Consider the following 23,204-nt stretch of genomic DNA (forward strand, 5'->3'; position numbering starts at 1 on the left):
TTAGGTACCAGTGCATTTGTCTCTGCAAGTGTGCTATGGCAGGTTTAATAAATCATGGGTATAATTTTTGAGGAATGATGATTTTTAAAAACCGTAATAAAATACATATGGCCAACGACTATAGAATTTGTCATGTAAAAATAAATGAAGTAATGGAAAATATAGCTGTTAAGCTTTATGTTCCCCTCTAATTTGTGTAGACTTCAAACATCTGAGTCAAAGTTCTAGAGAATAAAGTTCTAGAAAATAACTATTTTCAGGAGTTAGTGAATATTAACAGTTAATTTCTGTTTCTAAAAGCTGAAATAATTTATCCCAGGTGCTAAGCTCTTGGCAGTATCCAAGTTTCATCTAGAGCTTTAGTTTCTACCAAGAATAAGGCTTTTAGATTGCCATTTAGATAAAAGCATAGCTTTAAAGTTAATATCTAAGAAGAAGCTAAATGTTTATGAGCATTAAAACACATTGATACTGGTGGTATAATGGTCTTTGATTATATAATGCCTATTTTGAAAAGGTTAGTTTTATAATATGTTGTCTTTGTGAAGAATATTATTCATATTATTGAGAGACGTGTAAAAAGGATTTTTAAAAATGATTTACATTAATGATGATAGCTTTAGACCCATGGTGGCAAGTGTAGGTATTCTAATTGACTTTAATATTAACTTTCAAAAATTAGGATCAGTGACATTGTTTATAGAATAGAAACTGGCATAGCACTAGAAGAGTACAGGGATACTTTGTTAAGCTAGAGAACAAAAGAATTGTGTTTTGTTCCTTTTAAGTTTGGGGCCTCTGAATCATTGCTACATAATGTGTCATGCCCCTTGCAATTTGTTTTGTTTGTAAACCTAAAGGGAGCAAACATTCATTCGTTTGTTTATTTATTTATTTATGGCTGTGTTGGGTCCTCGTTGCTGCGCGTGGTGGGCTTTCTCTAGCTGTGGCGAGCGGGGGCTACTCTTCACTGCGGTGCAGGGGCTTCTCATTTATGGTGGCTTCTCTTGTTGCGGAGCATGAGCTCTAGGTGCACGGGCTTCAGTAGTTGCAGTGCGCGGGCTCAGTAGTTGTGGAACACAGGCTCTAGGGCGCGCGGGCTTCAGTAGTTGTGGTGCACGGGCTTAGTTGCTCCGCGGCATGTGGAATCTTCCTGGACCAGGCATTGAACCCATGTCCCCTGTATTGGTAGGCAGATTCTTAACTATTGCGCCACCAGGGAAGTCGTGGCATTTTGTTTTGGATGAGAATATTTGTTCAAATTTAAAACTGTAAGTAAATGTGCTCAGTATAGGACTTCCCCGTTGGTCCAGTGGTTAAGACTCCATGCTTCCACTGCAGGGGGCACAGGTTCAATCCCTGGTAGGGGAAGTTCCGCGTGCTGCACGGTACAGCCAAAAAAAAAAAAAAAAGTGTGCTCAGTATGTAACTTTAATGTGCATATTTTGTGATAGCTCATAGTAAGTTGTTCATATCTAATCATTTTTCAGATTTATAACTACCTCGACAAGTATGTTGTTGGCCAGTCATTTGCTAAGAAGGTGCTTTCAGTTGCTGTATACAATCATTATAAGAGAATATATAATAATATCCCAGCTAATGTGAGACAGCAAGCAGAAGTTGAGAAGCAGACATCATTAACTCCTAGAGGTTAGTGTTTTGATAATTGACCAAAATAGAGATTACTGTGCTTTAGAGGTAATCCTTATTTGGAACTCTTTGCTTTTGTCTTAAAATACTTTTAGTACACTACAGCATTTTTCAAAATACAGATCACTTCCCATTAGTGGTTCATGAAATCATTTCAGTACATTGCCAACAGCATTTAAAAAAGAGTTAATAAGTGTGAGTAGAAAATACCAGAGTATGTTAACAACTTAAGTGTTATTTCTTAAAACTTTTGTTTTCAGTTATATGTACATGGGTTCTGGTATGCAGATTGAGACATCATTTTTGAATTGTAGACTTGACTACAACTATTTCCCCATGACTGGATCATTGCAGTGCTCTCTGTGTGACTCTTGAGTTCTTCCCTTTTGGGTTCAGGATACAGAATTTCAATTGCCTAAGTCAGAGATATATGGAGATGATAAAGCTTACAGAACATTTTCAGCACTCTTTCCTTTTAGTCCCCAGCTACAGAGTGCAAGGTTCAGGGCAAATTTGTAAGTGATTCAAAGTATAATTCCTATTAATGGTAGATTCTAACGTACCAATATACTGTGTAATGTCAACTTACTGTGGACAATATTGTGTGTGATATTAATAGAATGATTTTATTTAAAAAACTATGAATAGAGTACAGTGTAAATATTTTAAGGTCTTTTGTGTGTGTGTGGTTTTTTTTTGTCCAGGGAGCTGTAATTTCTGATTTGTCCTACAGTGTATCATTTTACATTCTTTTAGTTATCATTTTATAATTTTAGGGAGTTCTGCTAAATACTTTCAGTATTAAATTACTTTTAGTAGCTACTAAATATATGACTGATTGGCTTAATGAAGACAGTTGTTCACTGGTTGAGCTTACTGCAAAATAGTCATGTAGTAGGATCAGTTACTTTTTTAGAAAGTATAAATCATAGTAACTATTGAAAGACTTGGAACCTTCATTTTTATAAGGTCCAAATCGCGTTGTTTAGTCATGGAGCAAAATGATTTTTTCTGATTCCTTCAGTCAACAAATTAATAGTTAAGCTCTTCTAGGTGCTGGAAAAGCAAATGGTTACATGGTATTTATAGTATGAGGGATTTAAACTCTTATTAAAGACCTAAATTATTACTACTCTTTTCTTAAAATAGATAGCAGCTTTGTATTTGACAAATGTGAATATTAGCAACTGGACAGCCATCATTAAGCATCTTTGGGGTTTTTTTTAATGTAGAAAGTAGGTAGCATATAAATTCTTTGATAATGTGAAAAGCTGAAAGGACGTTAAAGAACATATTCTTTAAATATATTTGGAAGAGGGCAAGAAGTGGAATACTCCTTGTTTGTTCCCCTAAATTAAACAAATATATAATATTTTCACATTGCCATTTTCATCCTCTTTCTTAGAGTTAGAAATAAGAAGACGGGAGGATGAGTACAGATTTACAAGTAAGTGACCTCTCTTCAGGTCCTCCTCTGTAATCATTCTTCCTTTTGAGATTTACCTCAGTGAAGTTTGTCAGCAGTAGTAATGGTAGACATGTATTTGCTTGTGTATTACTAAGAAAGATATTGTATATTATCTAAGCCTGTTTGTTATACGTGGTATATATAACTTTGGAACAGTTTCATAGCTAATTTGTGTAGTTTGTAGATGTTGGGTTATTTTAGATATTTGATTTTATCTTTTCTGTTGTGATATTTCTTAAAGCATAATGTAGAGAAATAAAAAGTACTATATGCAGTTTTTCTCTAGATCTGCATATTAACAGACGTTGTATTTTTAAAAATCTGTAGCTTGAATATTATATCCTTTTTTAAAAAAACCATACAATTAAGAGTTGGTCTGCCTGTAAGTGACAAATTTTAGGGGAGGCAGATTATCTTCCAGCTACTCTTTGCCAGAAACCACACTGTTTATTTTTTGGTGTTTATGAAACTTAGTGTAGACTCGCTAATTATACATAAGCACCAACTCACTGTTGCGAGCCCTAGACTGCCCCTATAAGCATCAGATGGTCTGATGGAGGGTGTGGAAGGACCTGATAAACCAAAGGTAGTGGCCATTCTGATGTCTTGAACCCATTCTTTGGAGGTGGATATAGCTACCATACAGAGGGAGAAGGTTCCAAAGTTATAAGAAGATTCATGTTGTCACAAAAAACAAAAAACAATAGATAAGCCAGTATGAACATTTTTCACTTAAAAGTTTGATAATTTTACATTTGCCTTTGAACCAAACAGTGTTATACATCTACTATTTGAAGTGTACTATATATTCAGGATGAGCTATGAGAACATAACTAGTTTACCAACTCTGGCATGAGATTTATTAAATGTAATAAAATATGCTGTCAATATATATTCATAAATTTGGGCAGGTGGCTGATGAAGCTACTATGAATTATTAAAGAAAAGTCTATAGTGAGTATTTTGATAAAATATATATGTAGTGATTTTTTAAAAATGTATGTAGTGGGGCTTCCCTGGTGGCGCAGTGGTTGAGAGTCCGCCTGCCAATGCAGGGGACACGGGTTCGTGCCCCGGTCCGGGAAGATCCCACATGCCGCGGAGCGGCTAGGCCCGTGTGCCATGGCCGCTGAGGCTGCGCGTCCGGAGCCTGTGCTCCGCAACGGGAGAGGCCACAACAGTGAGAGGCCCGCATACCGCAAAAAAAAAAAAAAAAAATTCTTGGATGTTCCTTTGGAAATCACATATTAGAGACCAACATATGTCTTTTTAACATGTTAAGATTGATGCTTTTTTCCTCCATCATTGGAACATAAAGTTTTTCTGAAGTTAAGCACGAAATGAAATAGTTGGCTTGCATATAAGGGCTGTGTGTTATACAAATACTTAAACACAAGAAAACGGTAGTACTAATAGTAAATTCTTCCAAAGCACATATAAAACTATCTGCCAGGCACTGTTTTAAGTGTTTTACATGTATATACTCATTAATCTTCCCCAAACCTATGAGACAGAAACTATTATTTTCACTACCATTTTACGTATAAGAAAATTGAAGCACAGAAATTTTAAGTAGTTTGCCTAGGGCCATATAGCTGATGAGCTGCACACAACTAACTATTCTAGCCTGCTTGCTCATAGTCCTTATTATAGAGAGCTGCCTATGTAATGAGAGATAATGCAAGAACAGAGACTTAACTGAAAGAACAGGAGAGTTATCTCAAGTTTACCCTGGAGCATATTTTCATAAATGGAATGACAAACATCATTTGTTCTGTACTATTTAAATTATTCCTTTTTAAAAAATACTTAAATCATAGAGTAAGTTAAATACATGTGTCATATGATTTCACTGTAGTCAGTATGCTTCTTGTGATTTTGTTCAAATTACCTAAATCATCTTTTCCCCATTGGGCAGACCTACTTTTCAGCCAAGCACCTTCTTATATTGTCACAATTCCTAACTAGATTTTGCTGAAATTAAAAAAAAAACTTTTCTTTTTTTTTTTGTTTAGTAGGGACAACTATCTAACTGAACTAATATAGACTGCATTTTTTTTGCCTGATGTGAATTGTACTGAGACATAGCATTGTGATTTATTCGCTGATCATTAACTGTCAAATGGAGCACAATTTAATTAAATTCAAATGTTTATTTAATGCCTATTATTTTTGATGACTAGAATAACCCTTTACTAAAGGGTGTGACCCAAAGATAGTTTGAAAGTGACAGCCAGATAGAATAGTACTATAATAATATGTCTGCTGAACATCTGTTGGTTGTTTTTTTTTTTTTTTTTTTTTTGGCGGTACGCGGGCCCCTCACTGCTGTGGCCTCTCCCATTGCGGAGCACAGGCTCCGGATGCGCAGGCTCAGCGGCCATGGCTCACGGGCCCAGCCGCTCCGTGGCACGTGGGATCTTCCTGGACCACTGCACCACCAGGGAAGCCCTGTCTGTTGGTTTGATTAAAATAATAAAGCATTTGAGAGTCCGCCTGCCGATGCAGGGGACACGGGTTCGTGCCCCGGTCCGGGATGATCCCACATGCCACGGAGCGGCTGGGCCCGTGAGCCATGGCCGCTGAGCCTGCGCGTCCGGAGCCTGTGCTCCGCAATGGGAGAGGCCACAGCAGTGAGGGGCCCGCGTACCACACACACACACACAAAATAATAATAAAGCATTGGAAAATACTGATATTCTTAGAAACAACCTAAAAATAAATCCAGAAAATATAAACAAGTATGATATGAGCACAGATACCTTAAATGCTGAGAGCCAGGAGCAATATGGATAGTTAAAAATCTGGCTAATTGAAAAGAGTATTGGGATTCTTTCCTTCAGCCAAGAGAGAGTGAGAATAAGATTTTTTTTTAAGGGATCCAGCTGATAAACTGTTAGTTTGCCAACAATATGATTCCCATATAGTTAAGATTATGTCTCTAATAAAGGAACTGCAGTGATCCAGTTGAGATCCTGTAAAATCAGGAATTCAGATAGGGCCAAGGATAATGAATCTTACCATAGTTGGTTTCTCTGGTAGACTCACAGGATCATTTTTAAATGTGGAAGAGACTGTTTAAAGGTCATATGTCTCAGTATTTTCACTAAGGAAGCAGGCCCAGTAAAGCTAAGTGACTTGCCATGCTCCTACAATAGAACCGAGACTAGAACCCAAGTTTCCTATTTCTCAGTTCAATGTTTTTCCCTTTCTCCACAGCCCTGCTTATTTTCATTTGTACTGAAAAAATAATACACCTTTATCTTTCAAAGTGCCTCCAAATCAATTGTGTTTTGTTTTTGTTTTTTTTTTTATTGGCTGTGTTGGGTCTTTGTTGCTGCACGTGGGCTTTCTATAGTTGAGGCAAGCGGGAGCTACTCTTCGTTGTGGTGCGTGGCCTCCTCATTGTGATGACTTCTCTTGTTGCGGAGCATGGGCTCTAGGCACGCAGGCTTCAGTAGTTGTGGCATGTGGGCTCAGTAGTTGTGGCTCGCAGGCTCTGGAACACAAGCTCAGTAGTTGTGGCTCATGGGCTCCATGGCATGTGGGATCTTCCCAGACCAGGGCTCGAACCCATGTCCCCTGCACTGGCAGGCGGATCCTTAACCACTGCGCCACCAGGGAAGCCCTTGTGTTTTGTTCTTAAACACAGGCATAGAAACACAAAGTGTACATATGACTTGCTCAAGATCATATAGCTATTTAGAGGCAAATAAAGGACCAAAGCTAAAGCTTTCTGACTCCTAGCACTGTTCTCCTATTACACTGCCTTCTTTTCAGTAAAAGTATATTCTTCATACAAGTTTATGTAAATAAGGAAGGTAAAAATAATCCATTTCCTTTGCTTAAGGTTCCCTGAAAAATCATTGTGTATTGTACATTTGTCATTAGATAATTTGAGGCTTTCTTCCTTTATAGGTAAGGCAAAATGTCAGAATATTTAAATTTTTTCTAAATAGGTGATTGGTTTTAGATGTAGGGTTTTATTGGGCATTTTTTCAGGTAAAATCAAATGAAGCTCTAATAATTCCTTTGGCATTTTTTCAGAGTTGCTTCAGATTGCTGGAATTAGTCCACATGGTAATGCTTTAGGAGCATCAATGCAGCAACAAGTAAACCAACAAATACCTCAGGAAAAACGAGGAGGTGAAGTATTGGATTCTTCCCATGATGACATAAAACTTGAAAAGAGTAATATTTTGCTGCTTGGACCAACTGGGTCAGGTAAATAACTTACTGAAAAATCACTACTCATTTTAAAAAAAATAGAATATAAATGATTCTGTAACCTGTGTCTTATGACTGGGGGATTCTCACTCTTAAGAGGAACATCTAAGGCCAATCTTACGGTAGTTATAAAGGGCTTAGAACTGAATTTGAGGTGTTGGTATTGCCCTTTAGGCCAGTCCCTAATATCTTAACAGGAATAATGAAAATAGTGTACCATTATATCTGAGTAATAGTAGAGAAAAGATGTAACACTAATTTTTCTTATTATACATTCTTCACATTTAATTTGTTTTGCATTTTTGTAGAGAAATTGTATGACAACATATTTTTAGTAAATTTTTAGTTACTGTTTCTATTTGTAGGTAAAACTCTTCTGGCACAAACCCTAGCTAAATGCCTTGATGTCCCTTTTGCTATCTGTGACTGTACGACTTTGACTCAGGCTGGATATGTAGGTGAAGATATTGAATCTGTGATTGCCAAACTGCTCCAAGATGCCAATTATAATGTAGAAAAAGCACAACAAGGTATGTTTCAGTGTAGTTTGTCCCCAGATATAGTCTGTTGGGGAAGCAGTCTAATAGCAAGAGAATATAATTTTTATTTTGAGTCAAGGAGTAAAATTCTATAATTATATAAAAGTAGCTATGTTAAACATTTTCTAGCATACCAAGGGCCACAAAGTTTGCTTTGCCTTAATGTTATAACATGGCTACTAGGGTGAAAACAGGCTAAATTACTATTCCATTAGATCCTTAATACTATCATTGTTTTTCCTGTTCTGACTTTCCTCTATACTCGTAATGCTGGGGTGGGGTAAGGGAGGGGATGAGGACAAGTGCAGGAGAGTGCAAGATGTATATAGAAACAAATTAGGCTATTGACTTAGGGGATGTCATAGATGCTGCATTTCTCTTTTCCCTATCTATCATCTGTCCTTGTTTACACGAAGAGCTTGACAGCTTCCTGTCCAAATTCCTTTAAGACAAGAATATGGATGGGAAAAAAATAAGCTAAAATTTTGCTAATACCAGCCCTGTATCCACCTTCTGCTTTCACACTATACCTCTATCTTAGCTTCTTAGAATAAAGAACCTGAAAACATTAGTGGGGTAGATAACTATTGTCATAGAGAATTGGTTATCATACCCAAGTGATATTCTATAGAATAAATTATAAAACGTTTGCACAAAATGATGAGTGGGAAAGCTAGCAGTGTATTTTTATAGTATTAAGCCATTGTATATGTTAAGTGTTAAAGATTAAATAACCTTGCTCTCTAGCTACCTAGTCGTTTAAAGCTGAGTTATTTTGTGTATATCTTTTTCATATTATAAATAGAATCCTCCTTAAATTATAGGAATTGTCTTTCTGGATGAAGTAGATAAGATTGGCAGTGTGCCAGGCATTCATCAGTTACGGGATGTAGGTGGAGAAGGCGTTCAGCAAGTAAGCAGTTGAATATTTTGTTCAAGTCCACTAAAAGGAAGGGAATACATCAACCTCCCAAATATTGTACGTTTGGTTTCACATTCAATTAGATTCTGTTTTGTTTATTTCTCCCACTCCAAACTCCATATACCATTTAGTTCAGGTCCTAAGAGAAAGCTGTTGGCGATTTTAAATACCAAATTACCTCTGTTAGGAAATTAAAAATACTTTAAAGAAATAAATGAAATTTAATTTTTGTTGGTTTTATTACACAAAGGCCCAGTTAAACATTTCTAGAGGACTCTTGAAGAAAGTTCTGGTTGTAACTAGACATAAATGAACTATGTACATGTATCTTATTCTTTTCACTTAATTAGAAGATAAAATAGAGTTTTATGCCTTACAGAGTCATACTTAAAGTCATAATAATCTATTGGGCAACTTGACCTTTTACTGGTAACTAATTATGACATAAATTACAGGGTAAGGAAAATTGCTTTTGTTTTTTTGACCAAGACATAGACAGGTACAGTCACACTTATAAAATGTGCTGGATGATGTTTTTTATACAGGCATCTCAATACATAGGTATTCTCAAAGTTTAACACTAGGAGTAGAATAGAATTTTAATTTGCATGAAAGACAAATCTTCAAAGATTTTCAAATTTTGAATGTTCCCACCATGGTTGAATAACATCTTAGAGAGCCATAATTCTATCTTTATGTCAGAACTATGTCTTTACCATCAAAAACAACCTCTTGAGTTGACTGTTTCCTGAATGCATCAGGAGTCCTATACCTATTCCAAATAAATTTATGAATAATTAATGTGATAGTATATTAGATTTTCATGTTAGTTATAGAAATGTGGGAGTTTTCTTCAGTTATGCTCATTGACCATAACCACATATTATTTTCCCCATTGAATCCCATTACCTAAAGTATAATAAATAATACGCTTATATGATGATGCCATAAATCATTTATTCTTTATTTAGGGCTTATTAAAACTACTAGAAGGCACAATAGTCAATGTTCCAGAAAAGAATTCCCGTAAGCTACGTGGAGAAACGGTACAAGTTGATACAACAAACATCCTGTTTGTTGCATCTGGTGCTTTCAATGGTTTGGACAGAATCATCAGCAGGAGAAAAAATGAAAAGGTAAGTTTTTCTGAGTGATTACTAGGAGAGAAAGCATTTGAAGTTAGAGGATGGACCCTCAGTTTCTAATCTCATATCTGCTGGCTGCCAGTTGTGGATTTTTACAAGTTAGGTTTTCTTAGAGTATACCAGAAATATATGCCTAGTTATTTTTAAAATGTCATAGTAGTAGTTTGGAAGATTTCTAAATATCATCTATATATGGGCATTTTTAAAGTATAACTTGATGATTTCAATTTTATATTTCATCTAAGGAGTTTTTTATTATTTGAGGTAGCTGCTGTATCAATAAAAATTCTACTCATTTCTCTTGCCCAATTCACTGGAGCCCAATAAAGAGCTTGTCTCCATTGCTCCTGCCCATAGAGTCTTCATAGATCACTGCTGACATGCACAAATGGAGGAAAGCAGTTTGGAGGTTGGGGGAAGGGTTGTGATCCCACCTAGTTTTATAGATGTTTCTTAAACATTCTTATAAGCCTTGATTTTAACTGGTACTTATTTTTTCATATCCTCAAAGTTCATGCCCAGTACCTGTTTATTGATTGATTACGATAAAATGTAATGTCAGCATAGTGGCAAGAAGCCCGAAAACATGTCTGTTTTCCATGCTTTTGTGTTTTACATAGTAGCCACAAATGATACCTTTTATATAATATATTCTACGTAAATGAATATATCATAGATCACCTCTTTGCTGTATTGTTTGCTTTAAGTCTCCTTGGCCTTGCATGTTTAGTAGTTTACTTTAGCTTTTAGTTTAGTAGTAGTAGCTACTAATGTAGTAGTTTAGTAGTAGTAAAAAAAAAAATAACGCTGCTAATAAATGGTTGCCTGTGTTAATTCTTTTGCATAGCCTAGATGAGAAACCTCTTGTACAGATACTAACTGAGCCAGGTAGTGCTGTTATTCCTCAATAAGGTTAGATTTTTATTTTTCATATTAGTTAATTTATGTTTTTCTTGCTTTTGAAATTCTGTATAAATTAGCCTAACAAATTAGAAAGACGAAATTATTTCTTTGTGTGTGTGCCCAAACATGCATGCGTTTGAGAGAGACAGATGGGGGAGGGTGGGGAAGAGAGAGAGAGAACTTTATATTCAAAATTCTGTAACCAAAGCCAAGGACCATGTTCTTATATTTATTTATAATTCATACTTCCAAAAAGAATTTGAAGCTAGAAACATTTAGAAAAGAACAATTAAAAGTATTATTAGTAAAGAGATCAGAAACATGTAAAAGGAAGGTTTAGGTCATTTCAACTTAGTGGAAATTAAGTCACTCTGTTTAGCTTTGAACTTCTTAATGAAAAGTAGGGAGAAATCGTGAGCTAGTTTTTATTGCCTGAAAGAGGAAGGGTATGATGTCTTCATGAGAGACAAAGATTAAAAAAGAGTTTTTCACTTAGATTTTTTTTTTTTAATTTATTTTGGCTGTGCCGGGTCTTAGTTGCAGCATGCAGGATCTTCGTTGTGGCATGTTTAGTTGCGGCATGCAGGATCTTTAGTTGCAGCATGCGAACTCTTAGTTGTGGCATGCATGTGGGATCTAGTTCCCCAACCAGGGATTGAACCCGGGCCCCCTCCATTGGGAGCGTGGAGTCTTACCCACTGGACCACCAGGGAAGTCCCTGTCACATAGATTTTTAGGAAAAGAAGACAGAGACATAAGAGAGTCTGCAACAGTGATTTTATAGAGGATTAAACACATCCATTTGGCTACTGTTTTTACCAAACCTCATTGAAAGCCAGGAGTACAATATAAATAATATACCTCTACCTCTACTTCTTTCCTAACCGTATGAAACTGCTTGCAGTCTTAAGTTTTATTCCTATTGCCTTTGCTCATATCCTCCCCACCTCAGTCCAGTTGGCAAATATGTGTTCATTTTTTTTTTAACACAATAAACATTTATTTCTTGCTCAAACAAATCCAGAAGTGTATTGGGTGGTAATATGTGTTCATTGTTTAAGACTCAGTCTGTCAAATGATTAGGCAATTCCTCTGTGAAGACTTTCTTGGTCACCTCCTACCCTCTGTCCCCAGTATTTCCTCTTTTCTTTCTTTCCACTGCTGTAGTTTCCTGTACAGTTGTCCTTCATTGCACCTATGATGCTTTAATATCTTCATGTGTTCTCACTGTAAATAAGTCCCTTTAGGTTAGGATAAGGGCTGTCTTCAGGTTTGTATCCTCAGTGTTTTATAATAATGCTTAATGCTTAATAAATGTATATCCATATATATAATAAATATGAGTATATATATTTATTACTATATATGCTTATATTGTATGTATAATAAATGTTTAATATATGTTTAAATTATTGAATGAAAGGTATTTTGCTTTCTGATACACTAACTGTCCACATACACAGCTTAGAGTATCAGGAATGGATTTTTTTTTTAATGAATTAATTAATTTATTTATGGCTGTGTTGGGTCTTCGTCTCCGCGCGAGGGCTTTCTCTAGCTGCGGCAAGCGGAGGCCACTCTTCATCGCGGTGCGCGGGCCTCTCACTATCGCGGCCTCTCTTGTTGCGGAGCACAGGCTCCAGACGCGCAGGCTCAGTAGTTGTGGCTCACGGGCCTAGTTGCTCCGCGGCATGTGGGATCTTCCCAGACCAGGGCTCGAACCCGTGTCCCCTGCATTGGCAGGCGGACTCTCAACCACTGCGCCACCAGGGAAGCCCAGGAATGGATTTTTAACTTAGCTGTTTTCTCATATATCATGTACTTGTTCTTTTGACAAAAGTTGTATGACATATCAAAATTAAACTGCGGACAGTTGCCTGGAGTATAGTTCTTTTATATTGACTAAAGCAAGATCCATACACCTTAGATAAACAACTTTTTGCAGCAAAGTTACCATTTTTGTTTGATGTCCTTACGTGTTCTTTATAAAATCGAAATTATTCTAACTCATAGGATGTTCTAACTCATAGGATATTCTAACTCATAGTATGCAACCCCAAATCACGATTTTAATAGAATGCTTAGCAATGACTTAAGACACTTGTGGATAATTTTGTTTTAAGTCTGCTTGTTCCATAGGCACTATTCCTGTTTACAGTATTACAAAACTGACTTTGGTTACAAAATAATTACTATCTCTGTTTCCACAGTTCTTGCACATTTTGGAAGCCACACTAGTCTAGAGGTCTCAGAAAAATCCTGCAACATCATTGTATGAGTTCTAAGGGACTTCCCTTCACAGTTCTTACTTACCTACTTTTACTAGAATTCATTCTTTGAGAGTTGGTTAGGTTCTCAATTCTGAAGGCAGATAGACCTGAGTTTGAATCCTGGCTTTTACCACTAGCAGCAATGGTACTTAACCTCTCTAAGCCTTTTTCTTCGTTGTAAAATATAAATGATAATACTTTCTTCTGTTGTGAAGATGGCATGAGATATGCATGTAAAATGCTGAGCACGATGCAGCTTTATTCTGTTATTTATAATACCTGTCTTTTCTTTGGCAGTATCTTGGATTTGGAACACCATCTAATCTGGGAAAAGGCAGAAGGGCTGCAGCTGCTGCAGACCTTGCCAATCGAAGTGGAGAATCAAATACTCACCAAGACATTGAAGAAAAAGATCGTTTATTACGTCATGTGGAAGCCAGAGATCTCATTGAATTTGGCATGATTCCTGAGTTTGTGGGACGGTTGCCTGTGGTAGTTCCTTTGCATAGCCTAGATGAGAAAACACTTGTACAAATACTAACTGAGCCACGTAATGCTGTTATTCCTCAGTACCAGGCCTTATTCAGCATGGATAAGGTTAGATTTTTATTTTTTATACTTACTTAATTTATGGGTTGTTTTTTTTTTTGGCTACTGAAACTCTACATATGTTAGCCTAACAAATTAAAAAGCAATACTTAAAAAAAAAAAAAAGCAATACTTATCTGGAATACCAGCCTATTCCTCACTAAATATGGATCTAGGAATCAGGGAAGGCACGTTGTGTCATATTAGACACTTAGGAGTTGGCTTTATTTTTTTCTTAATTAAAATTGACATTGTAGCTTAAAGCCCAAGGATATATATAGAGAGAAATTGTGCTAGCAGCCTACCCCTAACCCCTCAAGCCAGGCACACAGGATTGTCTTTTCAGCCTTGATATTCTAAATGCTTTCATTGTGACATACTAGGTATACTTTTTTTTAAAGTTAGCTCTCACATCTACTTCTCTGCAGCCATATATCTGGCCATATATCTCTGGAGCCATATATCTAATCAGATAGCAAATGTTTGGGTTTTCTGAACCTAGTGTCTCAAAATATCAGTCTCCTTCTCTCCATTGCCATTGTCCCTACCTCAACTCAGTCTCCTTTATCATTCTTCACCTTGACCCATGCATTTACTTCCTAATTGGTCTCCCTATCTAAAGTCTGTCTCTGACCACCACCACCAAAATATTATCATCTCCCACTTTACTTCCAGAGTGGATCTTTTTAAAATTATTGAACACAGTGTTCAACAAATATTAGATATTAAGTTCTTAATAAATACTTAATGAATAAACACAAAGCTAATTATTTTACTTCCCTCCTTAAAAATCCTTCAGTGGTCCCCTAGCCTTATTTAGATGCCCCCACTTGGGTGCTCTCTTAGCACCATGTGCAAACACTATGCTGTAAATGCTCTTTTGCTAATTTGTCACCACCCAATACACTTAAGTTTCTTGAGGGCAAAGGTAGTGTCTGATTCATCACTCAGTTTCTAATATGTAAACACACAGGGGTTCAATAAATGTTGAATAAAGCCCTAGAAAATCCACGTTAATGTAGAAAACCTCTTCAAGGACTAAGGACAAACTTGAGATTCATACTGATACCTTCCCATAGGTTAATTCATAGAAACAAGTGCTTTTTGAAGGCAAGGTTCTGAAGCACTGTGAGAGATAATTACCTCACTTAAATTTTACATTTTCTGGATATAGAAATTAATAGACAAAAGTTGTTTAATACCAAGATTTTATAAAATCTGATGTTCCAAAGTATTTTGATTTTGGGAGCGTATATTAACTTCTCAATAAGTTTTGGAATTTGTGGTAATTTAGAGAGACTTGTCTAAAGTTTTACCTTCGTTCTATAGGATGAGAGGGTTAGTAACACTCTTTAAAATGAATATTTTCCAGAAACTAAGTTATAGTCTAAAAATGCTTTAGTCTGAAAGGGGATAGTGTCAGTCAAGACACAAAGATTCTGACTCTGTGTTTCTGAGTATTAGTGAATCAGTGTACTTAGCTCTCTGGAACTTACTTCTTTACCAGTAAAGTCAGGGCATTAGTCTCTTTTTGTTCTAAAAAGACCAGTAATGGTGGTAGGTAGTAATAGTAGATCAAATACTGCATGGTTATATTAGGAAAATATCATCAAGTATTATCTGAGTTATTTCTTTTGAATATATTTGTAGTGTGAACTGAATGTTACTGAAGATGCTTTGAAAGCTATAGCCCGATTGGCACTAGAACGAAAAACAGGTGCACGAGGCCTCCGGTCCATAATGGTAAGTTGGCATAAATTTACAGAAACTAGATTATTTCTTGGTCTGAATTTTGAGAATACTAAACCTCGATGTTTTCCTCTGGAAATACATCCAGAAAATTGGTCTAATATTTTTTGTGATTTTTTTTTTTTTGGTCACAGTATATTATATCTTTCTTTTTTCTAAAAAGGAACTTCAGGGTGTTTGCAACAAAGGACATACAGTTAATATGATTAATGAAATAGAGGAAATCAGGATCATGGGAAGGAGAATTTCACAAAACTCTACATAGGCCTTTTGACTTAAGCTCCAGAGTGCCTTCTCAGAACCATTGAAATCCTCATTGTTGTTTTTTGTTTGAAATGAAGTTGTAGATACTGTGGCATTTTACCCCTAAATTCTTCAGTATGTTATGAACTATTTTTATTTTGTTACAAATCCTAGAGACCCAGCCTACTTTGAGTCACCACCCACCCTCTTCCTTAGAGTTCTCACCCCTACTCCCCCAGGTCTGGCTGTACAGTGGGTTACTATTTCCCTACATGCTCCCAAAGCAAGCACATATTCTGTTCTCTGAGGATTTCACTGCTAAATATTACTTCTCTTATCTCAGTAGGACTTTTTTTTTTTTGCGGTACGCGGGCCTCTCACTGTCGTGGCCTCTCCCGTTGTGGAGCACAGGCTCCAGATGCGCAGGCTCAGCGGCCACGGCTCATGGGCCCAGCCACTCCGCGGCATGTGGGATCTTCCCGGACCGGGGCACGAACCCGTGTCCCCTGCATCGGCAGGCGGACTCTCAACCACTGCACCACCAGGGAAGCCCTCAGTAGGACTTTTTGATTAGAGCTACACATCCATCATAATTTGAGATTTTACTCTTTAATGAAAGCCTGGACTTCAGGTGTTGTGACAGATTTATAAGCATGTAAACTAGAAAAACAGGTGATACAGTTGACATTTTTAGAAAATTTGATGTACTCAACCAGTATTTTCCTTAATATGGAATATAATCCAGCCCCTACTCATAGGCAAAACTAGTTTTCTTTAGTAAATAACTTTAGATCTACTGCAGCACTTGAGACAAATGCCTGTTTGAAGTCATAGCTTTGTAGAGATGATTTAGGATTAAATCATTTCCAAATTAAGGATTACTAGTTGACCTCCTTTGGTCATAGAGTATGTCAAGAATGCTTCTGAGTAACACCTGGATCACATACAAAATGAAGGTACAGTCTTTTTGTATGTGCACGGTGACCTAAGTAGGCAGAACTATACAGACAAAAAGCTTTCCCTTATAGAATGACTTCTCTGTGAATTTAGTTAGAAGCTGTTTTAATATGAAGAATATGAAAGCTTTTACATTGACTTTTCAACATTCAGTTACTGGTGCATAACAGGGACTCCATAATATTTGTTGAGTTGATGAATTCGATTGATAACCTGTAGAATACAAGCATTTTATATGTAACCTCAGTTTTCCATGTAATTCATTACTTTTTTTATCTTTTTAGGAAAAGCTGTTACTAGAACCAATGTTCGAAGTCCCTAATTCTGATATTGTATGTGTGGAGGTTGACAAAGAAGTAGTAGAAGGAAAGAAGGAACCAGGATACATCCGGTAAAGTGTATTGTCAAACTAAAACAGATCTAAAGCTTGAGATAGGCTCTTTATTGCTATGGCTTATTGGTCTGTCATAAAATTATATAAAAATCCTTATAAATCATAAACTAATCAGTTATCTCAAGTTTTCTGTAGAAAAATTTTCTGATTTTGGTTTATAAAATATTTTGAGTCTTGAAAATTGATCTTCAAAATTAGTCTCCACTTGGGACTTCCCTGGTGGCACAGTGGATGACTCCACGCTCCCAATGCAGGGGGCCCGGGTTAGATCCCTGCTCAGGGAACTAGATCCCACGTGCATGCTGCAACTAAGAGTTCGCATGCCACAACCAAGGAGCCCACCTACCGCAACTAAGACCAAATAAATAACCAAATAACCAACCAAATAAATAAATATTAAAAAAAAATTAGTCTCCACTTTTTTCTCCTAAAGGAAGAAGTATCAAAAAAAATATAAAAGTAATCCAAATGGAAAGACTTAAATGAACTTTGCTGCTAATTCTGTAATTTATGAATTACTTGTTTCATGTCTTTCATAAGACCAAAACTTTAAAAAATATTTATTTACTTGGCTGTGTCGGGTCTTAGTTGTGGCATGAGGGATCTTTGTTGCGGCATGTGGGATCTTTCATTGTGGTGCGAGGGCTCTTCATTGTGGCGCACAGGCCTCTCTCTGGTTGTGGTCCCGTGGGCTCTGGCTCTCTAGTTGTGGCACGCAGCCTCAGTAGTTGCAGTGTGTGGGCTCAGTAGTTGCGGAGCACAGGTTTAGTTGCCCCGCGGCATGTGGAATCTTAGTTCCCAGACCAGGGATTGAATCCGTGTCCCTGCATTGGAAAGTGGATTCTTAAGCACTGGACCACCAGGGAAGATCCACATAAGACCAAAACTTTGACGACATAATTTTTCTCTTAGTTGTATCTTATCAGTTGACAAATTTGACATATCTTTCACTGCTTTATTTAACTATTCTAGGGGTCAGTAAACTGTCTTGTACAGGGCTAGATTAGTACTTCAGGGCCATACAATCTGTATTGCAGCTACTCTGCCCTCATAGCACTAGAGCTACAGTCCATAAATGAATGAGCATGTCTGTGTTCAGATAAATATTTACAAAACAAATGATGGGCTTTATCTGGCCTGCAGGCTGTAGTTTACTGACCCCGATCTATTCAATAAATATTTATTAAACAGTGTTTGACATTAATGTTACCTACATAAAAATTAGATTTCTGTCACAACATATGTTATGTTTTATGCTTATCTTCTAAGGTAACTTATGAGGCAGTTGATTGGTTTTGAACAACCTTTACTTATTCAAAGAGATATAATTCTCATTTTTATTGTTTAATATTAATATATAAAGGAATTGTGGTGGTCTGATCATAATTTTGACTAGTCATATTGGTTTGATCAGAAGCTTTCCACTTCTTTACCATTGACATGCTAAATGTCAAGCATTTTCGTTAATAGATTCTACTTTTTTGCTGGAGGAAAGGCCTTCACGGTTGAAGCCTTGTTGTTGATTTATTTCAGTAAAAAATTTGTTTGGGAAAACTACTTGTAGTTTTTGGTTGTGTGCTCTAAATGTTTCCCATATTTTACCATTAAGCGATCTTAGTATTAGAAGTGCTCTTAACATTTTCCTTCTTTGTGTGTCATTTCTAGCTAAGTGGATTAATTTTTTATTATTCATTTTTTTGAGAAGTTGTGTTTACCCCTAATTCTTATTTAAAAAAACAAAAAACACTGATGGCTTTTCATTATAGGGCTCCAACGAAAGAATCCTCTGAAGAGGAGTATGACTCTGGAGTTGAAGAAGAAGGATGGCCTCGTCAAGCAGATGCTGCAAACAGCTAAACTGTCAGACTTCTGTCCTGTATATAAAGTTTTCCTTCTTTTGTTTAGGATCGTAACTGTCTCTACAGTCTGACATTAAAAGCATTGGATCTATCTTGGATATCATACATGGTCAGAAGCTTTTAGGATAAAAATCAGATCATGTATATAATGTAACATCACATTGATTTATACAGACTGACATAACATGGACTTAATGACACAGTGTTCAGAGACAAAATGTACATTATTTTGGTTTGGTTTTTAAAAAATACGCTTTAAAAAAATTCTTAGGAGTTCTTTTAAGCAATGCAGGTGTTGCAATAACTGTGGATTTTACAATAATGTAACTATAAATGGGAAAATAAACTCTTTAAAATTGAAGATTGGGATGCCATTCTTTAGTTTAGCCTTTTCTACCCATGTTTGTTTCCTGAAAATATTAGAATTTTTTTCATCTTAAAAGTTGGAACAGGTAGTTTCCAAGTAGTTAAAGATTTCATGGAAAAAGTACCCTGAAGAACCTTATTTTGATGATTTGTTTAGCTGTATTCTTAGTCTTATCCACTAATGCATGACACGAAACTTCCCCATTGGACTATAAAAAAAGGCCATTCTCTTGCTGACTTGTCTGATTTATTTGCCATCTTTGGTCCATTTTAGTACCATGAGTGAGCAGATGGAATTGAAGTCTGCCTTAAATCTTCAGGAAGAGACTACATCTAATTCTAAAAGTAGTATTACAGCCATGTGCTGAGCTAAATAAAATATCCTAATACATTTACCTAAAGTACTTAGTTTTTTGTTGTTTTCTGGTGCTGGATATTTGTCTAATTCTTTGGCTTCATAGAATATTAAAGAAAATCTATGCTATCAGCAGAAGGGAATGTGTTCATACTAAAATATAAGTTATTAACTTTCATTATATAAGAAAACTAAACAGTGGGGGAAATTTGGGGGACTTAACAGTGAAAATTATTTCATTTGATTCCATAAATATTAAAATATTTGAGTACCTTTTAAACTTTTTTCTTTCCCACTATATTGATAGAAGTTCCTATACTGTTCCTTCAGTTCAGCCTTGTTTGAAATTGTTTAAATCAGAGTACCTTTAAACATTTGTTTTCAGTTTTTAGTTTATAAACTCTTGAGTTTTCCTCTTACTGCCCCCGCCCCCATTTTCTTAGGAAAAGAACCCTAAGCTATTAGCAAATTCTACATCTTGTTGATGAAATTGGGTTTTCTGTGATGTAATAAGAGATGTTAGGTATCTATTTATGGCTGGGGTAGGACCAGAAATGCACTTTTGCAAAGTGTTTAAGCCTGGTTGCTAGAGTATAGAACAGAAACTGGTATCTTTCTTGGTCTCCCTAGTAATGGTTGAAGTTCTTCTCAGGAAGTCTTTCATATTATAACTGTTCTTTATCTTTTTCTTACAGCCTCATCATTTTCCTTTTTGTAGAGTGAAAATTAGAGTAGCTACTAAATATATTAAAGGCAGTCCTCCAGAAATGCACTGGGAGACATTTTAGTCACAACAACTTACATTTGGTTTTGAAAGTTAAAGCATAATTGATGTTTTTAAATTAAACACAACTGAGTATAACTACGATTTGTATCTTGAAACTTGTTTTGGCATTTGAATAAAACAAAAGCATTAAATGAAAGCCATTGTTGTGGTGTGTCCATAATGCAGTGCCATTTTTAAAAGGACACAGATATCATGAGTGGCTTTATTCTAGAGACTGTTAATCCTGACACATTCATATTCTTCTAATAAATTCTCCTAGTTGTAGATTCCACAGACAAAAAGTCTGTTTATGTTAAACATTGATTGAAAATCCTTACTTAAATATCCTGCATGGGCCCCACACTAGGAATACAGACCAAGCTTTCCAAGAAGTTTACTAGTCTAGTAGGGGAAGCAAATACAAACATCAGTGCATTATAATAATGGAAGTGAGGTAGGTACTAGGTGTGGCACAAAAGGTGATAGCCCAGATGGATCTGGAAGAACAAGTAGGAATTTTCCAGAAAGGAATAATGAAAAGTAAATCAAAATCTCAGAAATGTGAAACAACTAGGGAGATTTAGGAGTTGAGAAATAGGTAACCAGTACAACTTCATGTTACTACTCTGAGAAGACCATTTAATATATTTTCTCCCCTCTCCATCTTACTGAAGACTTTGCCTTTCATTGAGAAACCATCAAAAGATGGAACTCATCTTCCCACCATCAAAGTTATAAATGTATCTGCTTCAGCACCCAACCTTTCTCTCCAGTTACAGCTGAAGGATTCCTTTTATCAAAACTCAGTCACTCCATGTTATTATGAGGGGATCCCATCATCCCCTCTCATTTCTTAAGGCCTCCGGTTCTATTGTTAGTACCTCTACTACATTATTGGTCTCCTTCCTTCTGAAACATTCCCGGAAGCATCTAAACAATGCCTAGTATTTCCTGTTCTGTAGCAAACCCCCAAGCTTATTTTTCACTTGTCTTTCCAACTACACCGTTCAGTCCACTAGCATGAAGATCATGCCTGTTTCGTTAACTATAACCAGCACTTAACATGGTGCTTCATATATTTGGTGCTCCGTACATTTTTTAAAAATTATAGAATATCTTGTATGCCAGATTAAGTTGTAATTTTATGCAGAAAGTAGTGGAGAGCTATTAAAAGGGTTTTAAGCATGAGAATTGGACATCACTAGATATGTGTTTTAGATTGTTGGGAAGGGAAGGTGCTGAGATAAATGGAGGGAAACATGACTAGAGGCCTACTTGTGGACATTTCTCCAGCACTTGCCCTTTATCTCCTACCATCTTTTGGATCAGTTTTTTTTTTTAACTGGAATATAGTTGATTTACAATGTTGTGCTAGTTTCAGGTGTACAGCAAAGTGAATCAGTTATAAATATATCCACTCTTTTTTTAGATTCTTTTCCCATATAGGCCATTATAGAGTATTGAGTAGAGTTCCCTGTGCTATACGGTAGGTCCTTATTAGTTTTCTGTTTTACATATAGTAGTGTGTATATATCAATCAGATAAATTCTTATCAACGTACAAAACATAACTCTTGAACCCACATCCCCTCCACAGTAAACTACAAGTTGATCTTGCTGTTTCCAGTTCCCTTCCAGCCTTTGATTCTGAGTGAGATGAGAAGTTGCCAGAAGGTTTTGCATGGAGAAATGACATAATCAGATGTAAGTTTTAAAAGACCACTCTGGTTGCGGTATAAGAGAACACACTACAGAGGACCAAGGACTAAATCAGGGGCACTTGGGGCTATTATAATAAGCCTACTAGAAAAGATGATGGATTGGACTAAGATGATAGCCATGTAAGTGGAAGAGTGGATGGGTAGGTATTTTTGCAAATCTGATGAAAAGTGGTATCCCATGTTCCTCAATGGGAAAACAATATTATAAAGATGTCTGTTATCCCTATGTTAATTTATAAATTTAATATTCCAATAAAATGCCAATAAGTTTTAAAATGAAACTAGGCAAATGGATTCTAAAGTTCACACAAAAAAATAAGAATGGTAAACAAGCAAAATGATAATGCACACTCATAATGCTTACTCTGTGTCAGTCTGTTCATTTAATGCAACAACTCTATGAGGTACATACTCTTATCAACCCTTCTAGATGAAGAAACTTAAGCCCAGAGTGTTTAAGTAGCTTTCCCAAGGTCACACAACTAGTAAGTAACAGCCAGGATTTAACCCCAGGTAGACTGGTTCCAGAGCCTCTCCACCTAACCAGCAACTGAAGAATGAGGAAGGACTGCATCTTCTATTTTTAAAATATTATAAACTGGGCTTCCCTGGTGGCGCAGTGGTTGAGAGTCTGCCTGCCGATGCAGGGGACACGGGTTCGTGCCCCGGTCCGGGAAGATCCCACATGCCGTGGAGTGGCTGGGCCTGTGAGTCATGGCCGCTGAGCCTGCGCGTCCGGAGCCTGTGCTCCACAACGGGAGAGGCCACAACAGTGAGAGGCCCGCGTACCGCAAAAGCAAAAACAAAAACAAACAAACAAACAAAAAAATATATATATATATTATAAACCTTTACATATTTAAGTGTGTACCAGTGCATGAACAGACCAACGGAAAAGAATGTAAAGTACAGAAATAGATCCCAAATATATATGGGAATTTAGTATTGGAAAAGGTGATATTTCAAATTAGGAAAAGAATATTTAATAAATGGTATTGACAACAGTATACATCTAGAAAATAAAAAGGTATATCCATACCTTACCTAATAAATTTTAAGATGAAAACTGAAGCCTTTAAATAT

The 23,204-nt window shown here is 36.4% G+C and overlaps 1 protein-coding gene across 1 annotated transcript in view; it reads left to right on the top strand.

Annotated features, from left to right (window-relative positions):
• The window catches only part of CLPX (caseinolytic mitochondrial matrix peptidase chaperone subunit X), a 37,327-nt gene extending 16,779 nt beyond the window's left edge, over positions 1-20,548 (top strand). The window contains exons 5-14 of the mRNA XM_060005767.1: positions 1,491-1,650; positions 3,056-3,097; positions 7,166-7,342; positions 7,711-7,875; positions 8,709-8,797; positions 9,778-9,942; positions 13,422-13,721; positions 15,363-15,455; positions 16,946-17,052; positions 18,822-20,548. Coding sequence (XP_059861750.1) covers positions 1,491-1,650; positions 3,056-3,097; positions 7,166-7,342; positions 7,711-7,875; positions 8,709-8,797; positions 9,778-9,942; positions 13,422-13,721; positions 15,363-15,455; positions 16,946-17,052; positions 18,822-18,912 — 1,389 coding nt within the window. The 3' untranslated portion in view covers positions 18,913-20,548. The remainder of the gene's footprint in view (positions 1-1,490; positions 1,651-3,055; positions 3,098-7,165; positions 7,343-7,710; positions 7,876-8,708; positions 8,798-9,777; positions 9,943-13,421; positions 13,722-15,362; positions 15,456-16,945; positions 17,053-18,821) is intronic.
• Positions 20,549-23,204: the final 2,656 nt, after the last annotated feature.

Source organism: Delphinus delphis, chromosome 2 (assembly GCF_949987515.2).
Source record: "Delphinus delphis chromosome 2, mDelDel1.2, whole genome shotgun sequence".
In the NCBI taxonomy this organism is placed as follows: Eukaryota; Metazoa; Chordata; class Mammalia; order Artiodactyla; family Delphinidae; genus Delphinus; species Delphinus delphis.